This window comes from Carlito syrichta, unplaced genomic scaffold, assembly GCF_000164805.1.
Source record: "Carlito syrichta isolate Samal-C Ts95f unplaced genomic scaffold, Tarsius_syrichta-2.0.1 Scaffold301633, whole genome shotgun sequence".
NCBI lineage: Eukaryota > Metazoa > Chordata > Mammalia > Primates > Tarsiidae > Carlito > Carlito syrichta.
Window position 1 is genome coordinate 46,464 of NW_007245729.1, and position 26,125 is coordinate 72,588.

Genomic DNA, 26,125 nt, shown 5'->3' on the forward strand with positions numbered 1-26,125 from the left:
GCTGGAGTGCCAGCAGCACAATCAAGGCTCATTGCAGCCTCAACCTCCTGAGTTCAGGTGATCCTTCGGCCTCAGCCTCCCAAGTAGCTGAGCCTACAGACACGTAAGTTTATTTTTTTTTGTAGAGACAGGATCTATGTTGCCCAGGCAGGTCTTGAACGCCTTGGTTCAAGCAATCCTCTCGCCTCAGCCTCCCATAATGCTGGGATTACAGGCGTGAGCCATCACGCCCAGCCAACACACGTTATAAAGTGGATAAACACTGAATAGCTGATAAATGGTTAAAGTCCTTAAAGAGAACCTTTTATATAAACATTCCAACATCACAAATGATAATATGCAACTCATAAAAAGCAAACAGACCAATTTTGAAAGGCACTTATAAGACAAATAAAAACTACCGGGTCCAGGATTGTTTGGAGTCAGTTTTAAAATTTGGGCAACTTGACTGCTGAGGTTTATTTTCCCAACTCTGGTATTTGTCATGCAATCTTGTAAATTATTACACCTCATGGTCTGCCTTGAAGATTACTCTAAGTACCTAGCACAGGGTAGATAAATAGTAGTTATGAGAATAAATTGACTACAGTTAAAAGATTAATCCCTCCCGGGTGAGAGAAGGTTGGTCCCCACTAAAGGAGCATAAAACTGTTGTGCCCTAGCAAGCACTTGTTGTCATCTATCCTGAGGGCCTGTCATCTCCCCACCCCGCTGAGACTACTTCGATTTTGTCCTTAGAAAAATAACTAGAGACACAAGATTCACAGCATTATTTTCCATCTTTTTCAGTCAGAGTCTGTTACCCAGGCTGGAATGCCGTGGCACGTTCAAGGATCACCAGAGTTTCAACGTTCTGGGCTCAGGCAATCCTGCCTCAGACTCCCAAGTAGCTGGGACTACAGGCACACGCCACCATGCTAACTTATGCGATTTCTTTTGTAGATGACATCTATGTTGCCCAGACTGGTCTCAAGCAATCGTCTTGCCTTAGCCTCCCAAAGCACTGGGTTCACTGGCGTGAGCCACCATACCAAGCCACAGCATTATTAAGAATAGGAAATACTTGAAAAACACCTAAATCCACCAATAGCTATCTTGGTTAAAATATTTTTAAGCATGTCTTTATAATGGAACCCCAACTATACTGACTGATGGATTTCCTGGTATACAGTTTCAAGAACAGCCTACAACACTCACATAGATACACCCACTGTCAGGGGCAAAAGGCTCAAAAAATATGCAAACAACGCTGTTAATGCCTTTTTCCGTGTGATGGAATTCTAATTTATATTCACTCCACAGTATTTAAAAAATGTTTTAATGTAATAAACATATGCTACTTCTGTCAGAAGAAAGCCATTTTCACTTAGAAAGTAAGCAGGAAAGAAAAAAAAGTGGAATCTTCACGCTAACTCTGACACAGTAATTCATACTCTTCTCACCCATCCCATTTTAAAATTAGCGACAAAGCCAACAGGTTAGAAATGACACCGTAAGATGAACTTTATTTTAAAGCTCATACAGATTTCACAATCAGTTACAACAGGACCAGCACTTCTTCCATGTCACACCTTCACACGACAATGTACTGTATAGTGAGAGAAGTTAAAAGTTTTTTCTGCATGCTGCTAACACATTTCACTAGCTTTTGTTTTACTCACTGTATTTTTAATAATATCAAAGCAAAAGGTGTCATATTCTATTGGACAGACTGATTTTAGAAAGCCCTTATGGAATCAGACTTAGTCTTGTTTATAAACATCCACACCCACACACATGCTGAAATGGAGAGCAAAATGCAAGAAAACTACCTTGGCAGAAACAAATGCTGAAGGATTTTAATCACAGCCCTCTTAAACAAGCGGTACAGTTTGGTTTTTCTCCAAAAAACAAAAGTCAATTTCATCCTCAGTGATGCAAATGGTAAGACTGCACAGAAGCTTAGTATGAATTCACAATTCCACAGGAATCTGAAAGTCACCAAGGCAATTTTCCCTTTTAGGATCATAAAGACTACAGACTTGAGCTTTTTTTCTTTTCCCGTATAATACACAAAATTCCAAACATCCTTAAAAAAGAAAATATAAACAGTCTCAGTATGCTATGTAGAATCACATACTATGGCAAAAATGTCTTATTAATTGAAAGAAGAAGTCAATTTAATGGTATCTAGTCCAAGTCCATATTAACAGCACTCTTCTCATTAGGGTAGCATTCACCATTCTGATGTGGAGGTTCAGCACCAAAATTATTTTTGTCTTCTAAATCTTCTTCCTTTTTGTCAAGATTGGGGCCATTTGGAGTTCTTTCCAGTTTGGGTGATTCAACTTTTGGTTTGGGCTGTGTTACAATGGGTTCGCAAGTGTTGTTCAATTCCTAAAGAAAACAAAATTAGTTTATCAGGTTAACACAACCCCCCCCATTCATTTTCAACTACTTTCCCATAAACCTGACCCAGTGTTTTTCTATCAACTCCAATTCTACAAAGGATTTCATTTTCTCATGACACTGGCCCAAAAGCATGGCTTGAAGCCTGACCAGAGAGAAGAGACTATTTCTATGACGTGTCAGGGGCTCACTAGACACTAACATATGTTACACTTTTTATTATCTCCTTCAATCCTCATAACAATATTAAAGGCAGGAGCTATGATTCCCACTTCGTGGATGGAACAAATGGTTCAGAGAGGACAACTAACTTCAAGAACAGGAAAAGTGGTAAGCAAAGAGCTAGGGTTTCAAGTGTGCACCTACCTCACCTCCTGATTTCCTTCAAGCCTCACACACTTCCTCAATACAATACCGACCTGAGTCCACAGCCAAGAATCTCCTAATCTCTCTTTTGCCCTACTTTACTCTCCCTCACTCAACGCCACCTGACAGAGGACACACGCACGTTATCGCTAGCCTCCCTCCGTTACAGCCTGAGTTTCACAAGAGCAGAGACTCTACTTTGTACATTGAACTAGAGAACAATGTCCAGCACATGACAGGGGCTCAACAAATATATCTGGTGAACTAAATGAATAGATGGAGAAAAGGGAATTTTACAGGAACTTATGGGGTCGTCTGTAATTTTTGACACAGCAGTAGACTAAAAGCTGGTCTCAGTCAGTATGAAGTGAAAGATCTGCAAGGAAAATGGCTATGTTTAAGGTTCCAAGGATTCCAACTTGAGTCCACAGGAGAAGCCAGCGTAAACACAAGACCTAATGCTCACCTTGACTTTCGTTTTAATTTCCTGAGCACGTACAACTGGATCCTGGTCAAGATTCTTTTTAGCCTGAGCATTCAGGACATTATTCATCCATTCCATCACTTCATTAACAGACTTCTCAACCTTTTTCATTTCGGACTCATCAATATGGTTGTATTTCTCATCCTGAACAGAGAAAAAGCACAGTCATTCTGCAGAATTAAGTATTTGACAGTAACATCTCATTTGACCCAACTTTGCATGAAGTTCCAATCTACCTCTTAAGGAAAAAAAAAACCCACCTCTTGCCTCAAACATCAAAATGCCTCACTTGAGACAATTTGTGATGAAGACTCCTCAGCTTAAATGTTAGTTAATTCAAATCTAGGCTACCTTCCTCACTGTGAGCAAAAAGACAGACTTACCTTATTTCGGAAGTCAGCTGCTACCTTGGCATAGTGCTGCAGTCTCTGTCCTAGTTCTTCAAACATTTTTGGCCGCTCTTCAGCTTCTTGAAACCGAACTTTGACCGGAGTGCCAATTTTCTAAAACAAAATGCAATAAATGAATGGCTGTCCTAACTTTATTTGAAAAGTCTATAGCTTAAAACACAAGGGCCACTTTTTAGGGGAGAAAAGAACTCACCATTAATTCTTCCAACTTATCAACATATGCTTGTTTAGCTTGGTCCTCTCCTTCTTCATAAAGCCAGTCTTCAGTCTCTGTGAGGAGTCTCAAAAAATTCTGATGATCCTTAATATGAAATATGACAAAATCTGTGACAATCTTACTTCAGAGATTTTCACCAAAAAACACTCTCACTAGGTAACTAATCTTATCCAGGAAGGTGCTCAGGTTAGCTGGATTCTCTTCACTGGAAAGTATCAAGGAACAGTTGAACTTTACTATTTACCAGTTCCACACAATATTTTATGTGAAGAACTGATAGGTATTCTCTGGCTTTACTGTCTTGTGATTTCGTGTCATTTAGGGAAATTGCTCTTATTGATTTACAATACTGTAACTTAGAAACCCAATTTTGGACTATCTATACATTGAAATATGATTACAGAAGAACTATTTTCCTCCTCTCCAAAACAAACGGGTCTTAATGAGGAACGTTTTATTCACTTCCACAACTAACAAATACTGAAGGGGAAGACACACAAGTTGACAATTCTATCATCACATGAAACCACCACTCCTCACCACTCCATGAAGATATATGCTTCTCCTCCAGCCTCAAGGGAGCTAGGCTGGCTGGATCATGCCAGGGCAGAGCCAAGAACTCAAGTGTATCGCAAGGTAGCCCAAAGATCTTAGGACTAAAAAAGACTCCAATTTCAGTTTAAATGACCCTTAACTTTAGAATGAATCCCTCAACCATCCTGGATTTCCATCTCGCCTATTTTCTCTTCCCCCAACTTCCCCTCTTTTCACGTCCTTCTGTGATTTACACAGAGCCAAACTGACTAGAAGTCACAAAAAGGATGAAGGGAAATAATGGAGCCTGATTTGCTCTGGAACGAATGAATGAGCAAGTCTTATGACAAAAAGCTACCAAGGGAGCAGTGTCATAAAAAACAGAAAGCGAGGTCTTGGAAAGCAAGGATGCTCCCCCTTTGTCTTTGGCACCCCAGTAACTGTGGTGCCGCAGACTCTCTGTTAAAGAATGAAGAGCTACAAGGGTGGACTGGTCCAACGCCGCTCTGCACTAGCGGGCCTCATTCTCCATGACTTTGTTTTCTTTTTCCAAAGAGTTCCAGTTCCATAATCTAGCAGAGACTGAAGTCTCAAATGCCATATTTGATACCGAATACTTTATATAGACTGTGTGACTAGAAACGTGCTCTCAAACATACCTGCTCACATATAAACTTTTCATACGGCCCACACAGCTTGTCTCTGAACTCGTACACGTACTCCTCCACTGCATTCTTAGCATCGTTCCTTTCTTTCTCCAATTTATCCTGCATTATCATCTTGCCCTGCCAGGAAGTAAGAAAGTCATTCCAGGCTTTTATTGAACTCATACTAAGTTTTAAGTATTTAAAGTTTGGCATTTAAAAAAAAAAAAAAAATCAAAGATCAGACAAAACCAGTATGAATTACTCCTATTTATATCTCATGAATCTTCCTACAAACCCTGCAGAGACCTTTATTTTCTAAATACCCATGCTGTAGTTGTTTCCTTATTTTTAAAAACATTTTATAATAAATTACATAGATTTCAGATTTATTACTGAACAGAAAACAAATCAATCCACTGTTTAAATATAATTTTGTTGTCCTGTATGTAGTTAAGTGGCTGTCTTATATGGGGATTAATGCTGACTAATGGTCACACCACTTTGCTACCCCAGTTTAAAAATCGAAGATAAATGGACTAAAGTTTGTTACATTAATTCCTAAACACAATGGTCTCACTTTGGCACATAAAAACAGAATCTCAGTTATTTTACATATTAGTCTAGAATTTCAGACTACAAAAAATAGCACAATGAACTTTAATAGAAGTATTTAGTGTGGCCCAAGATTCCAACTGTACTGTGCTCTGTGTTAGACTATACTGGCATCCAACTTCTTCACAAGAACTCAGCCAATGATTTTATACCAAGCAGATGATCTATGGCACAGCTCTGTCTATATGAATGCAAAGAAAAAAATCAAACTACAAAATATGTTTCAAAAAATTAGGAAAAATCCATCATTTTGTCTTTATACTATATAAAACTTGGGATATGGGGGAAAAATTATAGTCACTTACCTCTTAGAAATCTGGGTCAAGGGTCAGGCAACTAAGTGTATTTCAAAATAAGAACACTTATAAAGAAGTACTTACCTCTGTCTCAATATACATGTTAAGAAGGTCTTTTCCTAACTGCCAGACCAAGTTGGCTTCAACAGGTAGCTCAACATTCACCACCTTTATTTTGGGTTTTTTAGCTTCTGGAGGCTGGTCAACTTTTTTTTCATTTGCCTTGGAAAGGGGAATTAAAAAGAAGAGAAAATTCTTAACCAATCCTTAGCAAAACAAAAAATCTCCCTATCATACTCACTGAGAACTGCAAAAGTAAAATCCCTAAATTCCTAAAGCTGGAAGAGTCTATTATCTAATTCCCACTGCCCATTCTAAATCAGGCCTGCGACTAACTTAAATATGCCACCCCTTCCTTCAGAAATTCACCAGGAGAATCTCTTCTCATACTAAACTTAACCTCTCCTGCTAAAGCTTTCTTCATGCATCTTTACTTTCTAACCTCTTTAAGTATTTTTGTAAATCCCAGAAAGTAAAAAATTCAGAATTATTAAATTATCCTTATCTTTACATTACAGAACCCAGAACCTGTCACCTAAGATGCTAAACATGTTAGGATCAACTCAATTTCAGTAACATATTTTAGGCCCTATATCCCAATATTATGCCTGCTTTAATTACAGTTGACACTAGCGCTGATGACTGCCTTTTAAAAATTTCGCTACTAAACTTAGTTTATATATACAGACACACAGACAAATACACAGACATACACACACACACACACAATTTCTACTATCTGCCTTTGAGATCTATCGTTTCTGATAACCAACTTCTCAGACAAAAAGTCCTCAAGTAGCAAAGGGACCAACGCAGCAAATGCTAATAGTACATGAATTTTTCACAATATGTAAATACAGGGCTAAAGAAGCAAGTATCTCCTGTGGCCTTTAATTTTCCAAGTCTTTTCTACATATTTCCATCTGCAGTACAAATGACAAAGAACACAACTAAGGAGACTCAGCTGGATGACAGACTGGATGACAACCAACAAGTGTAGCATGCATCCTGAATGGATAGGATGGCATAATGGGAAGACACTAGCCGTGGGGCACAACAATCACTGCCCCAAGATAATTTGGGGGAGATATATAGGCTGTTAAAATCCTAGGCACTTTGCTGGAGAAACTGGGACTAGAAAATTCAATGACTTGCCTAAAATAACTACACCTTGTTTCCCAGACTCATCTCCGTGTTTCCCAGGAATCACACATCAAAAGCCATAAGCTGTATCACTACGGATGAGCTAGGCAGTCAGGCTGCAGTCCTCCCTATGTCTTCTTCCTTCGAGTGCTCTAAGAACCCTCCAATATGTGATGCACGCTCTGAGGGCATGATACGCAGGAAAGAGAAATAAATCTGATGAAACATCCACCCAGGAAGACAAGCAGTGCAACAATAGTCAGAACATGCATGGTGGTTACCTCAAGCTAAGACTGGCAGTACAAAACTCCCGACAACTAACAGCATGAGATGCTAGCCATGATGTGCTCTCGACAGCTACTGCCGCTATCAGCAAGAGGCAGTAATGCTCCCCCTAAGACAAGTGAAGTGATGATAAAATGAAGCATCTACTTCTCCACATCATCACCATCATCACACAACTTAACAGTAAAAAAAGAAAGCTTCCAGAACTAAAGTCAAAACCCATAGCGCATACTGAGAGTCCCATAGGATCAATCAGGGGTAGGGAAATTAAAAACCAGCAACTATTACCTAGTGTAAAATCTGTTTTACCCCAATGAATGATTTTCACTTGCCTGGGGGTAAGGAACTCTATCCTCAGAATGTGAGAGAAACCAAACTACCAACAACAGGTTAATTATTTACATGCGACTTGTACAGAGAACAAGTCCCCATGCCAGGCATGGGGTGATCTAGGGTAACAATGGAAATATCCAGCTGACTGCGAATTTCAAAGGTTTGATTACAAGCTGTCATTTTTCAAGGGACACAACATCACTGTTTAACTTAGCTTCCAATCCTACTGTGCAACCAGGATGTAACAATGATTACTTTGAAATACAATCTGGTTATTAACAGACCATCATAATTAACTTACGTAATCTGACAGATGACTTCAGAGGAGAAAAAAGTTTACTAGACTCCTATAGCCCACGTATTTATCATCTGATTAAGTCAAGTGAAAACCAACCACATATTACTGGGAAAGAAGTTATCTATTTCCACCTCTGGTATTAACAGACACCTCTGCTCTTTAGAAGACAATCAACACCATGCCTGGGTCTCTCATTACTTGAGTAACAGTTAAACAAGAGAAGCTTTCAGGTCTTAAGCAGGACGTTCAATTCCCTTAGTTGAGCTTGAGTACCTCTAACTGGGTTTAGTTGAAAAATACATAGAAAATTAATAGAAAAAATTCTACACAGAATGAAATCACTGGTGCTTGCTCTTGAAACTTCAATTTAATGATATAATTAATGATTACATGTTGCAACATTGTCTAATGGAATGAACTAGAAGAGTCACTCACTTTGTCAGCATCTGGGATTTTGTTTCCTTCTGAGGTAAGTTCAGGTGAAGGGGGAGACTGTGAGGTTTGTTGAGCATCAGTTTGTACCTGGGACTGTGTTCCAGCTTCACTGTTGTCTTGCTGGACATTTTTCTGAAATGAAAGCCCAGGCACAAAGGATGTAGAAAGCAGGTGTACTTGTATAAATGTTTAAAGTTATAGGGCGCTCAATTTCTGAAATTTAACAGGTGGGGAGGAAAGGTGCTGGATAAAAACAAAATGAACACAAAACACTTGGAAACTTCTGAGAAATTCTAAACCTGTAAGAAATTCTTTGAATGACAGTAATTGATATAGTTAAATAACACAAGCGAGCATTTAAGTGATGTGTTGACAATCAAAAACTCCCCTTGAAGAAACATTGACCGTAACCTCATACAGATATTACTTCTCAAAAGCACCAGAAATAGGTTACCACTCCAGGCCTCTTTCCCAGAAACAAGCTTCCAAAAACCTGTTTCACCAGCAGCCATCATGAATCTCAATGCAGCTCCATTTCAACTTAGCAAATAGTTACATAAAACGGCCAACTATCAGTTACTTGGGGGTTCGTCATTGTAGCTTATAGATACCTAAGCCCTTTGTCCCTATTTACTTTCTGTGACCCAGCTATTTATACCTTAAAAGATCTCAGGATAAAGAATAAATGTTACATATTAACAACACTGATTAAAAATTTGGCCAAAAACCAAAGAAACTCAGTTTTCTAATTTTCTTTTTTTAGTAGAACTCATTCCCCAATAAATCAGTGCTCTCTATGATCTTTCCCCATCTTTGCAAGAAAAGTCTTAAATAGTCTAGGTTAACTACTTTCTGCCCACCCCAAAATCTCTCATATTTTTTCTTTTCAAAGTTTCCAGAGTCTAAGGCAGATACTGAAGTATTATCAATTATTTAGAAGGCAGTCCTGATATTCAAAAGGTACTAAGAGACTGAGAAAGTATATAGCACTGTCCATTTAACTCATTAGTCATTAGAGTTTTTCGAGGTAAGAATAAAACTAAGGTTCAGAATGCCAGTGTTCCTTAAATGTTCTAGAAGGCTAGCAGTGACCACTGGATACCATACTTTCTCACACTTCAACCAAAACACTACATGCACTGCCTGCCTCATAAGCTATTTCTGCTTATTCCCCAGAAATGACCTGTAGTTGGTGTTAATACTTTTAGCTTCCTAAAATCCTTCTGTTGATCACGCAGAACCAGCATTCATGCTAATGAAGCCTAAATTAAGACAATGAAAATAGCATCTTACTGTACTCTAAGACACTTTTCTTCCTTCCTCCTGTAATTCAGAGAACCATGTAACTAAAAAGTTCTGAAATACCAAAGTCAATTTTGCCATGCAATTTTTAAAAATCTTTAATATTTGGTGGATATTTCAGTTTTTATAGCAGTCTTTTTTTTTTTTTTTTAAACATTAGTCAACATTTGACTTCTCAATAGGCCTTTGCCTTGGGAAAAAAAACCCCCAACCCAATGAAACATTACCTGTCCTAAACTGTCACATACTATTTACTTCAAATTAAGTTGCTTTTCAAGCACAGAATGTAATCGCTATTTACTGAATTCCAGGCTGTATATTACCATAAACTAGTAAGTGCTAATATCATTACCTAAAATTCCAACCAAAACTATTTGTAAAGACAAATATTTATTTTAACCCTCTCTACTCTTCTCCTACAGCTTAGAATATAAATCAACTCTATATTCAAACAGAAAGGTTTATCCAAACTTACATCAGTGCCTGGGTTTTCTGGTGGCCTCTGACTCAGACACTCCATGTCTGCTTCAACAGAAGACACTTCATTCTCCTCAGCCGGGACCTTTTCCACCATAGATGCCGTCGAGATAGTAAAAATGCCATGGGTGTTGACTCGCACTTTGACTTTCACTCTAGATTTTTCTCCATCTTTCTGTGCAGAAACATTCTGAACCACAAAGCGGCCTAGAGCAACACAAAATTCCCAGTTTTAAAAGCGAATCTAAACATGAACCTCAGTATATATTGTAAAGAAGAAAAAAAAGAACCAAATCAAAATCTCTGTAAAGGAGACATAAAAAAATACAAAAGCTAAAAAATAGCTTGAAAAGTACTGCTCCCCTAAAACTTCCTCCAAACTCTCCACCAAATTAAAGTCCTTTAATATATGATACAAATATAACCTCTTAATTAAAACATACTTGGGATTAGTCTTAGTCTTAGTATGCCGTAAAAATTTTCAAAGGCAAGGGCACGCTGATAACGTAGGTTAACGCTAGGTTAACACTAGGTTAACTTAGGTTAACACTATAAGATCCTGATAACAAACAGTCCTTACCTCCTCCTATCCAATCTCTCCAGATGGGTGAGCACAAACTAGACATGAAAATCTGTTAGCAAGCATAAGGCACATGACATCAAGCACATGGTGAACTGTAATCCTATAGTCTTTTAAATACTGTACTCCTGGTTAAATAAACATTTTGCTATGCTTTAAATAGGGGAGGTGAGCCAAAATCTGTACCAAAGTCTGAAATTATGTGTAATACAGTAGATTTCCAAAGTATTACTGACTAATGTTTAAATGTGTGGAATTTACGCCAGACTGTCTAGCCTTGAATCCTGACTGTGTGATCTGCCTCAAAAGTTACCTATCTACACTTCTGAGAATTAAGTACAATGAGTACTTACTATAGAATCAAGTGTCATGGTTATCTCCACCAACAATATTGGTATTCTAGAGGCCACTAAACAAAAAATAATGTGAACCTATTATGTGCAAAGTCATAAATGAGATTTAACTGCCTTGTATTTAAAGTGCTGCCTATATAAATACACAGAAAGTTAGATTTAATTACCAGACCACTGAAAAATTACAGAATATACCTTAACTATCAAATCACTAGTTCAGGAAATAACTGCCAAAAGATCCATTTAAAGAAAAGGCATTTACTCTGGAGAGTGGCATATAAGATGGCTCATGCACCCTAAGTGAGTGCAAGATTTTTAGTTTCGGTGAAACATCAAAAATTAGATGCCATGCTAAAGAGCTTGAATTGTATCTTCCACACAACAGCAAACCGATGCACAGAATCCAGCCTATCAAAATATTAGTCTATATGCAAAGACTTCTCAAATTGTTTTCTTAACCATAGTCATGAAAACTGTCTTAAAAGCACCGCAACTCTGGGTCAGAACATTTTAGTCTTTAAGTGGTAAGAAAGAAAATACAACTGACCTTCAAAGAATTTCTTTATGAAAAGGTGTGGGGCAAAGATGAATCCTGAAAAGACCTAGCTAACTGAGAAAGGGGGGGAGAGTCTGTGTTATGGGGGGGGTGTACTTTCATTCCAAATAATAACACAGGCCCTGATGAAGCTATCACTAAGGCACTACAAGGGCTAACTACTCTGGACAATGAATTGGTCGAAAATTCTGGAATTGCTGATCCTTTTACAAATTGGTTAGACTGGTTTGGAAAATGGAAAGGAATGATAGCCTCAATCTTAACATCTCTTGTAATTGTAGCAGGAATATTAACAGCCATAGGTTATTGCATAATTCCCTGTGTTAAAGGTTTAGTTCAAAAACTTATAGAAACTGCTATTAATAAATGCCCACAGGTCATTCACCTAATAATCTCATGATAATGGACACTGAATTAAATTGAGGAAAATGGTCAGAAACTATTAGAAAATTTAAAACAAACTTGAATTATAATGAAAATAAAATCAAAACTACTTAAAAACAAAAAGAGGAGGGAACCGTAAGAAACAAAATTGTGATTCATTTTCAAAATGGCAATCTGTTATTTCTCTTCCTGGTCCTTCCTTCTTTCCTGGCATGCTCTCTCTTTTGGAAGACTTCCTTTGATGAGCACTGAGACCCAATCAGAAATCAAAAACATGTATTTTACCTTATTTGTGCAGAAATTGCTTGTGTTTTACCTCATTTGTATAAAATTATTGCTTAGGCAACGTCCAGGAAAGTGATGTAACCTCTGAAGTACTTGGTCAATGAGGAACCAGGGGAGGACCTTGTACTTCAGGGTGTAAAAACGCTGGCTGTAACCGCCTCAGTGGGCCTACTTGCCTGAGAGGCGCCTGTTTTTGCAAGAATGAGATTTAAAGAGCTGCTTCATTCCCCTGATCTCTGAGTCTCTGTGTCATGTTATGACAACTCAACTAAGGAGGGTCAATTCCACCTTCCACACCATGGGTAAAAGTAGATGGATAATGTCAAGTGTCCCCCCAAAAACATATTAAAAAAGCAGTTATCTTTAGAAAAGATTACAATACAGAGGCACATCGGAGAAGACCAAATTTCACAATGGTCTCTGACAAAGGTTTTAAATGAGAAGTAACAATCTGCAAGTAACATTTAACCTAGAGGAAAGGTTAATACTAAAAGTATGTGGTGATCCTTTAAGTATAGACCACATCAAAACAGGGAAAATACTGAAGTGCGCCTAAACACATGTATATATATGCACCGTACTTACAAGTAACAGCAGAACTAGCAAGTCATTGCATCTCCATAGACCAGTTTACTCGTCAATAAAGATATTTCTCCATCACTATTATTCTAAATAGAAAACGTCTTCAAATGGAATTATGTGCCCCTCAACATTGTTAAGAAAACTTTTTAAGTTTGCACACCTAATGACAAGCTAAGTCTTTAAGAGAGTAAAATACATACAACTGATCACTTACCTATTTTTGCTTCTGGATATGGAACTCCTTGGGGATCAGAATAGAAAGCTTCTAGCTCAAAAGGCCCCCTTCTCAAGAAGGTCAGAACTTTGGAAAAAGGAGCAGCATGGTTTCGACTAAACACTTCATGAACACTAGAGAAAAAGAAAAGGCAGTAAGTAGACCACGTATTTATGATTGCTGTAATACACAAACAGAAAAGAGACATTCTGAAATCTTTATCAATTCCATCTCAACATTTACAATGCCAAAATGAAAAGGAATATTTTGGTAGGTTTGGCTGCTGAAAGATTCCATGTAAACTAATGACACTACTGTAAGTCATCTATTAATTTTTCTTTTTTCTACTAAAATACAGTAACTGAAGTTATTTTCTGTTACATACCCTTCGGTATCTTCTGAATCGTGGTTCCAGACCAGAGATATTGGAAAAGGAACTGCATCTGTGACCGAAAATTCTCTAACTTTAAAAGCGGGAGAAAGAATTGCACACTAAAAGAAAAAAAAAGATGACCATGAGCACACGAATAGTTTCCACTCATTTAATATAAAACTCAATTCTAATGGATGGACAGGACTACTTTTCTTTTTTCAACTCAAATTCAAAAACTGCTTATAGTGTATGTCATCTCAGGCATAATTAATTTTACCACCTAAATACTATGCCAACCACTAGATACAAAAACAAATATTATAAATCTTAGGATAATGATAGCTAATCAGCAGCAAGTTTCACAATGACTTAGGAAGAAACATTGGTCTTTCCAGAAATGCCTTGCTGATAGTAATTTCAATTAAAGATTGTATCACTTTTGAATATGTACATATACATTCACTAACAGCTCATTTACATTGTGTTCCAAATATCTAAAACTGAAAAGGGTGAAAAAAATGTTCATTTTCCAATAATTTTGTAAATGAAGAAAGCAATGATAAACTCAATTCTGGGAAACACAACACTCAACAGATAGGTGGACATTTCATATTTAGACAAGGCATATAAAAATAAGTAAATCACTAAACTGAACAGACCAAACAAGAGGAAAAATGTAAATTAATCTGTTTAGCATAAGATCCTTCAAAGGAGGCCAAAATTAACTCTGCTGCCAAGAAACTACAAACATCTACCGCTAACAATGAGTCTTAAGGAATCAAAGTTAAAGAAACAGTTCATTATGAAGGAAAAAGCATAAAACAAAAACCCACTAAAACATGCCTGATGATACAATGGCTTATCACTACTAATCAGTGTCTACATCATCTTCCTTTTGTAAGAATAAAAGAACAGTCCATCTAAATACCTTCTGCCTACAGAATCTTATTTCATGTATTAAAAACTGCTTACTAGATCACTAATACTCAAACATGTTCTCTTGAAACTTTAGTTAAAACTATTTAGACCTTATTTGACTGTAATATCCTAAATATTTTCTTTTTTTACCAATTAACTTCTAGGTTTGGTGCTTTTCACCAAACTCACTTCACACTTCTGGGTTGCCTTTTTATTTGGTAAACAGGTTAAAAATCAATTTGGGGGTAGGGAAGGAAGATCAATTTTCTAAAATCATGTGTTAACTAATACTCATGACCCTAAAAACTTTCCCCTAAATCAATTCCTTATGACACTAGTATACCATTCTAATTCCCTGTGTGCTTTGTAGCAACTGTCACTGCCACACATGAGTGCTTTAGCTGTGTTTTCTGATACCCTCAGAATCATGCCTGTTTCTGATCCCCAGAGTTTGAGAAACACCAGTTCCATAGTTCTCTGAATCTAAATTTACTGAATTATTTCAGATTTGAACATCCTTGTGTCCTGCCCTCCCACAGCCTCATGGGATTATTTAAAAGTAACTTCCTTTTGCCTCCTAATTAGGCTCAGGACTCAGTTCATTATAATAACACACCATGATGACATAAGCGGAAACTGGCTAAGGGACACATGCCAAGTACGTACCTGTAATGCACACCCTCTGGCTACAGCTTCATCTGCATTAAGGGTTGTGCTAACATCTTTTCCAAAGAATTTGGCAATTCTTTCTTTCACAGCTGGAACTCGTGTAGTGCCTCCAACTATCTCAACTGCACTCACATCTTCTACTTTGAGTTGAGTTTGTTCCATCAGTGAATAAAGGGGTACTTCTATCTTTTTCAGAAGGTCAGCACAGAGTTCCTCGAACTGTAACCTTAGCAAGTAAGAGGAACACTTTATAAACTATTAGAAAAGTTATAAGACTCATATCCTATCCCACTTACTAAAACAATGAATCATCAACCCAATGAATTTCATGTTTTTCCCCTCTGACATCTTGTTTCTCACATGGGCCAAGTTTAACTGTACTGTAGTTTCTAATCTTTTTCCCCATACACACACAAATAGGTGAAGAAAACAGATGGGGAAGATGATCAGTTCTACTGGATATTACTACTTAAATAAATCACTTTTAATATTCTTAACACTGCCCTCTAAATTTTTTTTCAGAGACAAGGTCTCACTCTGTTGTCCAGGCTGTAGGGCAATGGCATGATCACAGCCCACTACAGCTTCAAAACTATGGGGTTCAAGCAACCCTCCCACCTCAGCCCCCAAGGGTAGCTGGGACTATAGGTATGCACCACCATGCCCACGTTTAAAAATTTTTTAGAGACAGGGTCATAGTGTGTTGCCCAGGCTGGTCTTAAACTTCTGGCCTCAAGTAATCCTCCCTCCTCAGCCTCCCAAGTTGCTGGGATTAAGGCATGAGCCACTGCACCTAACCTCTCATTACTCGTAACAGTTATTTTCAACTACTCTATAACTATTATCTAATTACTGGTCCAGAAATACTAAAACGTATTACTGACTCTTAATGCCAAAAAGAGTTGCAGCTACTTAGACCCATGAGGGTCCCTAGTGAAGACATTTTTAAAAACCCTTCTCACAGGAGTGCCCCTAGAGCTAATGGAGATAAATAACTGTCTCTTAGCCATGGGCCACGAGGTACACAATTCTGAAATGGAGGCCAAGACTCATAACATCCACAGTTCCAAAAATGAGTTCCATCTATTAAATCTGCAGAATTCAAGACACACCTGTTCATTTTTCCCGAAACATCTTTGTCATTCATAAAGCATTCGATGTTCAGTGGCAGGTCCGTGCTGTTAGAACTCATTAGCTTTTTCAGTCTTTCACATTCCTGATACAGACGAAGGAGTGCTCGGATTTTGGATTTTGCATCCAATTTGTACTTTGTTTTAAATTCTGCACAAAAATGTTCCACCAACTTCTCATCAAAGTTTTTTCCTCCTAAGAAAGGATCAAAAGCTGTTCCCAGTACCTAATTTAGTTAAAACAACAATAGTCTGGTTATTTTCAATCATACTTGTATCTAGAATCTTAAATATTACTACTCAAACTGAAAACTAAGAGACTCAAGGATTTTATTTAAATTGTAACATGAAACCCAAGTCAGTCAGGAGAAATGTAACTACAGAATCCAAATAGAACGCTAAATCTCTAAGATTATTTTTGCCTTAATGACTATACAGAAGATAGTCAGAAGCTTTTGTTTTCCTAACCAAGAAAACTTAAAAGTATGCTAAGACAGATACATCATCTTTTGGAAGACCAACCATAGCAACAATTCCTTATTAACACCTTTACCTAAAAATTTTCATTACCAAGACCAAACACAGTGAAAAAGTTCAGCAGCTTAAAGTCACAACAAATACAACACTTTTGTTTGGGTCAATTAGTTCTAATGCATGACTTTACCTTCAGTTTTCCCTTGTTAAAAGCACAGGCAGACACTTGAAAAGCTGAGTGTCCCATATCAACAAAAACTACTATCCGAGGTTTCTCATCCAGGCCTGGGAGATCCTGCTTATAAATTCCATAATTCAAAGCAACTACAAAAAAAAAGCATGTTTCATTGCTATGGTTCACATTTTCTTAGGAAGTTCATTGTTGCATATAATTACACAAGCAGAAGACTTGGCTAGACTTGAAATAATTAAAGGTACACACGTTCCTTTTACAACTGACTTCACATGATTTTCTTAGAATCACGTATTATCTCTTTCTGACTTTAGACCAACGTTCTATCACTTTTCAACATATGGAGGGATGTGCTAGACAAAACATATTTGTCATGAAGACAATGAAATGTAACCACGTTACAAACAATATCAGACTCGTTACACAATACTTACATTTTAAACACAACCTGATAGGATACTACTTATCAAAAAAAATCGAAAATTTAATAGACAACTATAGTAACTACAGTTCCTTTGTTTTTTCAAGGTGAACAACTGATTTACCTTAAAAAGTCTGTTTATTTTTTCTGAATAGAATCACTATATTTCTAAACACATAAACCTAAGAACATATCTTTATCAATACTTAAACCTTCAAAAAATTCTCCAGCATAAAAAGTGATTTTTTAAAACTTTGTGCTCATCTGTAATTACTATAAACTGATAAAAGCTCCAAGCTTTTGTGGTGACTGCTCTGCTCACCACAATGCATTCAAACAGTACAGGCTTACATCAGTATTTGATGAATGATCACCTCCTATCTACAGTTGAGAAAATAGATGAGAACAAAATTTTAACTAAATCATTCCTTGTAATTCAAGGAGTTGTGAAATTCAGAACTGTAAGACTTTTGAGAAAGCTTGTTTATAAAAGCAATGAAAGGAAATCCAAAGTTAACTCCAACCCACCTAGTTAAAAGGATTAAAAAATAAACTTTTCTAACAAAAGTAGATTCATAAGTTTGACTAAGTGCCAAGTTCTCATTAAACACAAGCATTTATTTATTTTTCCGAGTCAGAGTCTCGCTCTGTCACCCAGGCTGGAGTACAGTGGCACGATCACAGCTCACCACAGCCATGACCTCGCGGGCTCAGGGGATCCTTCTGCCTCAACCTCCTGAGAAGTTGAGACTACAGGTGTGCACCACCACACCCAGCTATTTTTATTTTTATTTCTCTGTAGAGATGAGATCTCCCCATGTTGCTTAGGCTGGTTATGAACTCCTGGGCTCAAGCAATCCTCCTACCTCAGCCTCCCAAAGTGCTGGGCTTACAGGTGTGAGTCACTGCACCCAGTCAAACGTGAGCATTTTAAGAGGTGGAATTTTTGCTTTCAAATCAAACCCATTTGTTAATAGGCTGTGTTTCAAATCTACATGAAAGTAACAGCACCCAGAGTACCTTAATGATAATTCTGACAGTATACTCACATCTACACACACACACACACACACACACACACACACACACGTTCCTTACCTGCTGTCATGTCGTTCATAAGCCTTAAACAGTTCAGGCCAACAATCTGTGCAGCATCTAACACAGACCGCCTCTCAGCATCTGTGAAGAAGGAAGGGACCTACAAACAGGAAAAAAATGCAACTAGAACACAAAAATATTTATAAAATCTCCACAGACCATTTAGAATAAATTCACAACAATCCAGTTAAGTAGGTGCCTAGCCAAGTCACACAACAGAAATGGAACTTTACACTTAGTTTCTAGCAAGATCCTTCACCTTCAGAAGCACTAACTTCTCTTGAATAGATTGTTCCAAAATTATAGAATCAAAGTAATCTCTACTACAACACAATTTTAAGCTGAAATAAAAATCAATCAGAAGTTTCATAAGACATATTGGAAAGGTACTTATACCTAATATAAAACTTTAAATTTAAGGGGATGAAATACTGCTTCTAAACTACATAAATTGCTACCGACATTAGGAAATGTTAACACTAATCAACATTTAATGTTAAATATAGGTAAAGACTACACGAACTTAAAGAGAACACAGAGCTAATTCTCGCACTCTAGTTCTGCTATTCACTGAGTTCAAGCATTAATAGACAATTGCGTACTCTTTAATTTAGCAGATCTGTTAATATTATAAAACACTTTCTGGCGAAGTCTCTTGATTTTCCTAAGAGCAAAAACAGCTCAGGGGTTCAAATTCTCATCTTAACTTGTGCTCTTCTAGCTGTGATTTTTTTTCTACTGCCTTCTAGTGCAGCATTTTAACTAGAACACTCTTCGGGAAAAAGGTATCCAGCAACACATTAATAAAATCACTTACATGGAAAGTGCCCAAGAGAAATTTTAGTACAGAATTTTTTCAAAGTTATTTGCAGATGCTTGAGGGGCAAGAGCAAAGGTGGGTCTCAGTTCACCTTTCAAATCAGAACACCTTTCACCAACTTTCTTTATTAAATTACTGAAAGGGGGGAAAAACACTACAACAAAAAAAGGGAAAGAATGGGAGAGGCCACTGACTTAATTCCTTAATTTTGCCAGAGATTAACTCAGACGTCCCCTCTAAGGAACACTGTAAATCAAGCAAACCACTCAGTTGTCCTCTCTGAGAACATAGGAGAAATTGCTGGTGATTACACAGGACAAACTTATGCCAACACAAGTTTTCAAAAATGTATGTTTCCTTGAGCTTTTCCATTCAACTAGCACAAAAAAGCAAATAAAGAGATGGCATATATACTAAGACATGATCGATCAGCTGAGAAGTGGTTTTCAGGAATCATAAGTACGTCCTTCTACATCTTTGACTAACAGGTTGGACAAGAAATTACATATTATTAATGTGGGAGGAAGAAGATGTGACTGCATTGTCTGCTTGAACAGGAAACACCAGGTGAAAGACCATCAAACAAATTACTATCACACAACATGTATCAACAAACCTGCAATACACGTCACCATTTTACACGTTACATCAGAAAAATCTAAGATATAAAATTTTGATTTTTCTGTCATAAATGAGTTCCTCCATCCCAAAATTCCACTATAAGCCAAGTATCATTATAATAAAATAACTGGTTCCAACACTCTACTACTCAATACGGAGTGACTCCTTTTTCACTATTTCGTAAAAAAGTGTGGTTGAATTGCTGGTAGATGATCCGTAAGATGTCTCCAAGCGCAAAGAGTCAGTATTATTTCTCCAGGCCACAGCCATGATATTCCTTTGGCAGAACACTTTGTCTTGCAAGAGCAATAGGAGAAGTTTTAGACCTTCTACCTCTATTCAGCCATATCACAGGAGGCACTGCCATAAAGCCTTCTGAATGGTATGTGTAGGCCACACCACTCATACTATAATGCAGAGACCCTGCTGTAAAGGTAAGACCAAGAGCATAACCCACAGCAGATCAAGAAGTGGCCCAAGACATCTGGGAAAGCAGAATTTACAGCTACCTTTTTGGTGTCCAAATAAAAAACAACTTTTGTCCATTTCAAGTACTCCTTGATAATCTAACTAGCAACTGCCCAATGAAGATAGCGGGCTTGCTAGTGCTAAAAATCTAGGTTTTGTTACTACTGGTAGGCTATGTTTTAAAACTCCTAATGCATTGGTTCTGAAGTGAGTGTGGAATACTCACTTCTGTGAAAAGTTCCTGTGTTAAGTATACAAAACGTCTGACAGTACAGTAACTGCACTATCATTAGGCTGCATCAGAATACCCACAAATGCAATCCGTCAGTCTGTATTTTCAAAAAAACCTCACTGGAGATTGTGAGTTATTCCTCCAGTCAAGAAGCTTTGCAAATTCTGGCTAAAAATACCACTCAAAACCTACTTTGAAATACATGTTAGTACAGCCAAGTAGAATTTTGATCTCTAGTAAAACAACAGCTTTCTCACATCTGACACTAAGAGTAATATAAAGAAGGTAAATTAAAAAACACACTGCCTTGTTAAATTATACATACTGAAATGACACAATCTGTTACTGGCTTCTTAAGGTTGTTTTCCGCAGTTTCCTTTAGCTTAGTCAACAACATGGCTGTGATCTGCTCCACACTGAAGAGGTGTTCTTCATCCATGTACATTACCTATATGGAAGGGAACAAATGTTTCAAATACTGCAGTGCTTTAAGCTATGCTAACTTCTAAATACTAGCACAAATTTTCTCCCACAAAATCTTTATTGTTAGAGTTGTCTTGGAAAGTAGGAGGGAAGGAAAAAAGGAAGACAACTTTTACCTAGAGACAAAGGGGAGAGGGATAAGCCAGCACAGATTCTCCCCCATCTAAAGTCCTAGCCAAAACATTAGAGGAGGCAGTAAATTTCCACTCTAACTGAAGAGATGAATCATTGGGATAAATATTATTGTGTGTTGATCACAAGACAGGAATGCCTCTGCAAGTTTATAAAAAGATTTCTGGTTGTATTACATGACTGCTCTCCCAACAACTGCAACTGGGCTGTCTTGGAACAGACTTTTGTTTGATACATGAACACAATGTCAATTTTTTTTTTTAAACAACATCAAAAAACCTAAATTTTATAACTGTCAAGAAAAGGAAATACAAAGTAAGTTACAGAGTATATAATGCTATTTCAATAATTCTCAAAGACAATTTAGTGTACATCTAATACACTTTAAAAGAAGCTGGATTAAAAAAAGACCATAATACCCAATTAAGAAATCTGAGTTAAACATTAATTAATAAGTTAGTACTTTTTCTTTACAGATGAATTAAAGATCTCCTATCAAGAAACCTACGGTCACTCAGTTACATTACCTTTATTCCAACCCCACCATTTTTCAATGGAACCAAATCGTAACTTAAGTTTTCCTTCTCTTTTTGAATGAAGAGGTCATTGAATGCTCGGCCATGAAATCTCTTGAAGTTAGACACCGTATTGTTTGCATGAGTAATTTGCTACAAAAGAAATTTGAGATTTTAAGTCTTTCTCTAATTTCACCAACCACTAGTACCTATAGCAATTCTATAGTCACTTCACAACTCAAATCAACCCTACAAATGCACATAACTTTCCCCAGGGCCCATCAATTTCATGATTTCCCATCAATAATCAGATTTTACTTTCTTTTTCTCCTATAAAAAATGCCAGAAGTAAACAGTGAGAGAGAACAAGAAGCAACAGTGTGATCACAGACTTTAAAGCAGGTTTCATAACCTGCAAGATAAATTCTAAAGACAGCGAAACTATCACAAAAGCTCTGAACCCCTAAGAGCTATATCACTTTCATTCCTTTTTCTCCATGAAACTTGTAAAGTTTCAACGAATGAATGAATAGATCTAGAAGAGTTCATTTTTATAGCTAATAAATTGCTAAGCAGCCAAGATAAACATTTTGTACCAGAAAATACATGGATTGCTACCCTCCTAGCCAACGGCATGAGATACTCATTATCTACACCAAAAGGTAGAAGAGGCAAGAATCATTCAAAAGGTTTCTAACTGACAATGCATCCTACTGCATGTGCATGTTCTGACGACTTGGGAGCCATGATTTTTAAAAGCAAGACATTGAATTTATACTATTTTACACAACTGGTGCACATGTTTGTTTAAAAAAAAAGTATACTTAAAACTCCTGCTCAGCTACTTTTAGCAATAAGTGGACAATCTCAGTCCACAGGCAAATACATTAAGCAGAAATGCTTGATCTGAAATTTAAGAAAATAGGAAAGATAAATATACTAAATGTTTGTAAGAGATGGTCTTTTTAAAAAAAATCTACTATTTGGGTCAAATGTCTTAGGCAAACCCTAGATTAAAAAGTCCCACTTTAGAGCATATTTCAAAGGTATCATTAAGAACCTTGTTCAAAATTAGAAATAACTAAAAGACTGAAAACTAAGACTTCTGAGATTATTAGCTTGAGAATACAACAGTTTACTATTTACCTTTTTCCTCTGACCGAGTTCTTTGAATAACATGAAGCTTAACAGTGCAAGTTTTCAGAGTACAACATAAACAAGTTTAGATCCTAAAATCCCTTATTATTCTAAAAGTGAGATGAAGGATATCCAGCAGTCCTACACACCAGATTTCATCCTCAATGAATTATCCTCACATAACCACAAAGATGTAACAGAATTTTAGATCTGGGTTATCAATCTCCTGAATGGACACAGACAGGGAGATTGTTACTAAAGTCCCTCAATCCTTTGGAGCATGTCATTTTAAGTGTGGGTAACTGTTTCTTTTCTTTCTTTCTTGTATCCCTTCCCTACCTACCCTACCCACCCAGCCTTTTTGCTGTGTGTCTAACCAGTCATAACATAGCACTAAAATATATTCCAGGGTTAAGGACTTTGCTTCCTTTTTAGCAATACCATTTTCTGTATTTAGAATAACTTTTTCCTTCTCTCTTTTAAAGCCGCTCAATAAGCACTTCATTTTTTAAAACCCTGTTTTTATCACACCTCCAAGGTGTCTAGATCATTCAACAGAATTATATAATGTGAGCCACTAATCGGAGCTACATAGGTAAATTTTCTAGTAGCCACATTAAAAACTAGTAACAGATGAGCCTAATTTCAATATTTATTTAGCCCAATATATTAAAAAAACTATCACTTCAATATGTAATCAATACAAAAAAATTGATGAAACATAGTACCTTCCTTTTTCTTTGATCACAGATCATCAAAATCTCATAGGCATCTTATACCTAGTTCATATGCATCTTGATTCAGACCAGCCATATTTCAAATGCCAACACAGGTCGAGACAAACACTTCTCCCAGTCCTACTTTAATTACTGAGTAACCTGAAAACACTTAAACTTCTTAGAAGTTCCTCCTACAAAGGGAATCTTTAACTCTTACACTGAGTATCATGAGAAACTTCACATGAAAGAGCTTACAGTGTCATCATATTTATAATTTTTAAAAATATAAAACTAAACAAATTAAAAGGTAGCAAGAAGTTATTGAAAATTAAGGTTGGCAGATTAGAAAGTTAAAGGTAGATCTTATTCAGTAAACAAGAGAAAGAAAACAGAAGGAAGGGACAAGTGTCATATAAGGGCTCATAAAGAATACCTGAATTACATCTTTAAATTCAAAAACAGGCAAGCCTGGACACTTCACACAGTACGTCTCCTGAGATTTTCCTTTTAAAATCTCCCCCTTAAAAAGTGGTCAGAATTATCTTAAAAACATACCTGATTTTTGGCTGCTACTCCAATTGTTCTATTTTTTGATCCAAATGATATGACTGATCTATAAAAATACAAACAAGGTGTTTCAAAATGTTAAAAAGCATAAATATAGACATTTTAAACTGACAAAAGGAAAATTCTAATATAAACTTCGCAAAGGGGGCTTCCACTTACCAGCTGCTCTGAGAAGCCAATTTAGGTGGCAGTCCTACCACCCCAAAAGTCTGCACACAGCTCTGGGGACATTTCCGAAAAACTCAAGTATAATCCTTCAGGACCCCAAGTATTAGGAAGTGAACGATAACTCTGAACATTTTTCTGTATTAACCGGACCCTATACATATGACTAACAAAAACCAGGATGTGACCCTACCTTTCAGTCACCAACTCTACAACTCTAAACGTCATTGTCCTACCTAGTTTGGTTCTGATATATCATCTGCTTCTTTAGGTTTCAAACCCAAGCAAGTGAACCTAAGTTGTATCTCTGGAATCTAAAGAGCACAAAAGAGGACCCCATGTGGAAGAGTCCACTTAAGAAAGTGGAGTTTATTATCCGGAACAAGAAACAAAGAACATAACATAAACGTTCAAAGAAAAGAATGAATAATCAGTGACTTCAAATCTTCTGTGAAGAGCCGAAAAGTGACTTGTAACTGGGACAGCCTTCCTGCCAATGAAACGGGATGGGCAGTAGTAACAGCAGAGACCAGCTCAAGAAAAGTCGGTGAGAAGGTAAGTCCATTAAGTTTTGGATCAGAGGAGCGCTCTAATCCTGGATTACCGATCCACATCTCATCTAATTTTGAATTAGTTACTCCTACCTAGGAAGGTAGGAGTAACAGTAAACGAGATGAGCAAACTGGGAATGTACTGAAGACGTTAAATGCCAGGCTAAATAAAGTTTACGCTTCCTGCAACAGAAACATCCTAGACCTGCATTATTACCGGAGCAGGCGCTAGACAGCATCCTAGAAACCACGCGGTGTCCAAGCAGGGGCTAGACTTTTAAGACACCGGCCAAAAACCGAAGCTCAGAGGAACCACGACACGCTTGCGGAACGATCCACCCGTCGTTCCAGAGGGAGACCAGCAGCCCTCCGTAGAAACTGGCAGTAGCTGGGGCAACCCAGTTAACCGCACAGGTTGACATAAACATCACCGGGAGCTCCAGCACTGCCCTCGGCTTAGGCGTCTCAGGGCCGGCCCGCCGTCGTCAGTTCCACCCACTCGCCGCTGCGGTCACAGACACGGCCTCCTTCCTTCTTCGACCGAACCGGCAAGAATGAAGACGTAAACTGCCCCTGGGCCCGAAGGCCTGGAAAACCGTCCTCTTTCTTACCGAACGCCCCACCCGATCCTCCCACAGCCTCAAAACAAACAGCGGGTCTCCAAAGAGGGAGCGAGTCGGGCGGCCCGGAGCACGGTCTCCCCGCGTCGCCCACGCTGCCAGGAATCCGCCCGCGCCGGCGCTCGGTTCACCTTCGCACGCGCGCATCTAAGGCCGCTTGGAGCAACAGCAGCAGCGACAACCACGAAGACCCACAGTGACCTCTCCGCGAAGACAGCAGCTGTTTTCACCCGCGCACACGCAGGTGTGTCTGCGTACGTCCCCTCCGGAAGATAATCCCCCCAAGCTGCTCTCTGAAACGCTGCCCTCCGCCCACCCTGCGCGGCGAAGAACTCAGCTCCGTGACGACATCCATCCGCCGGGGGTCCCAGCCCCGGAGTAAGCGACTTTTACGCAGGCTGTGCCCAGCCGACGGGGACATGATAGCACGGCCTGGGACCCCTCGCGAAAGGCCCTCTCACCGCGCACACAAAAGGACGTCTGCAGCCCCCGACGACGATCCCGGGCGCCGAGCAGCCACCCGCAGGCCGGCCCGACCCCGCGCGGGCACTCCGCGGCCGCCCACCCCGCTGCGCCCG

At 38.1% G+C, this 26,125-nt stretch overlaps 1 protein-coding gene across 2 annotated transcripts in view; it reads right to left on the reverse strand.

Annotated features, from left to right (window-relative positions):
* Positions 1-1,478: 1,478 nt before the first annotated feature.
* HSPH1 (heat shock protein family H (Hsp110) member 1) overlaps positions 1,479-26,125 on the reverse strand; it is a 26,038-nt gene continuing 1,391 nt past the window's right edge. Inside the window, exons 2-18 of one of the 2 annotated variants that reach the window (XM_008055008.2) lie at positions 24,200-24,257; positions 21,801-21,941; positions 20,984-21,106; positions 18,518-18,617; positions 16,996-17,129; positions 16,314-16,558; positions 15,199-15,427; positions 13,627-13,733; positions 13,242-13,375; positions 10,286-10,494; positions 8,509-8,640; positions 6,039-6,176; positions 5,059-5,184; positions 3,842-3,949; positions 3,622-3,741; positions 3,221-3,382; positions 1,479-2,376 (exon numbers count right to left, since the gene is read on the reverse strand). In XM_008055008.2, the coding sequence (XP_008053199.2) occupies positions 2,170-2,376; positions 3,221-3,382; positions 3,622-3,741; positions 3,842-3,949; positions 5,059-5,184; positions 6,039-6,176; positions 8,509-8,640; positions 10,286-10,494; positions 13,242-13,375; positions 13,627-13,733; positions 15,199-15,427; positions 16,314-16,558; positions 16,996-17,129; positions 18,518-18,617; positions 20,984-21,106; positions 21,801-21,941; positions 24,200-24,257 (2,473 nt within the window). In that variant the 3' untranslated portion in view covers positions 1,479-2,169. The remainder of the gene's footprint in view (positions 2,377-3,220; positions 3,383-3,621; positions 3,742-3,841; positions 3,950-5,058; positions 5,185-6,038; positions 6,177-8,508; positions 8,641-10,285; positions 10,495-13,241; positions 13,376-13,626; positions 13,734-15,198; positions 15,428-16,313; positions 16,559-16,995; positions 17,130-18,517; positions 18,618-20,983; positions 21,107-21,800; positions 21,942-24,199; positions 24,258-26,125) is intronic. The other variant, XM_021710892.1, reaches the window with a different exon arrangement.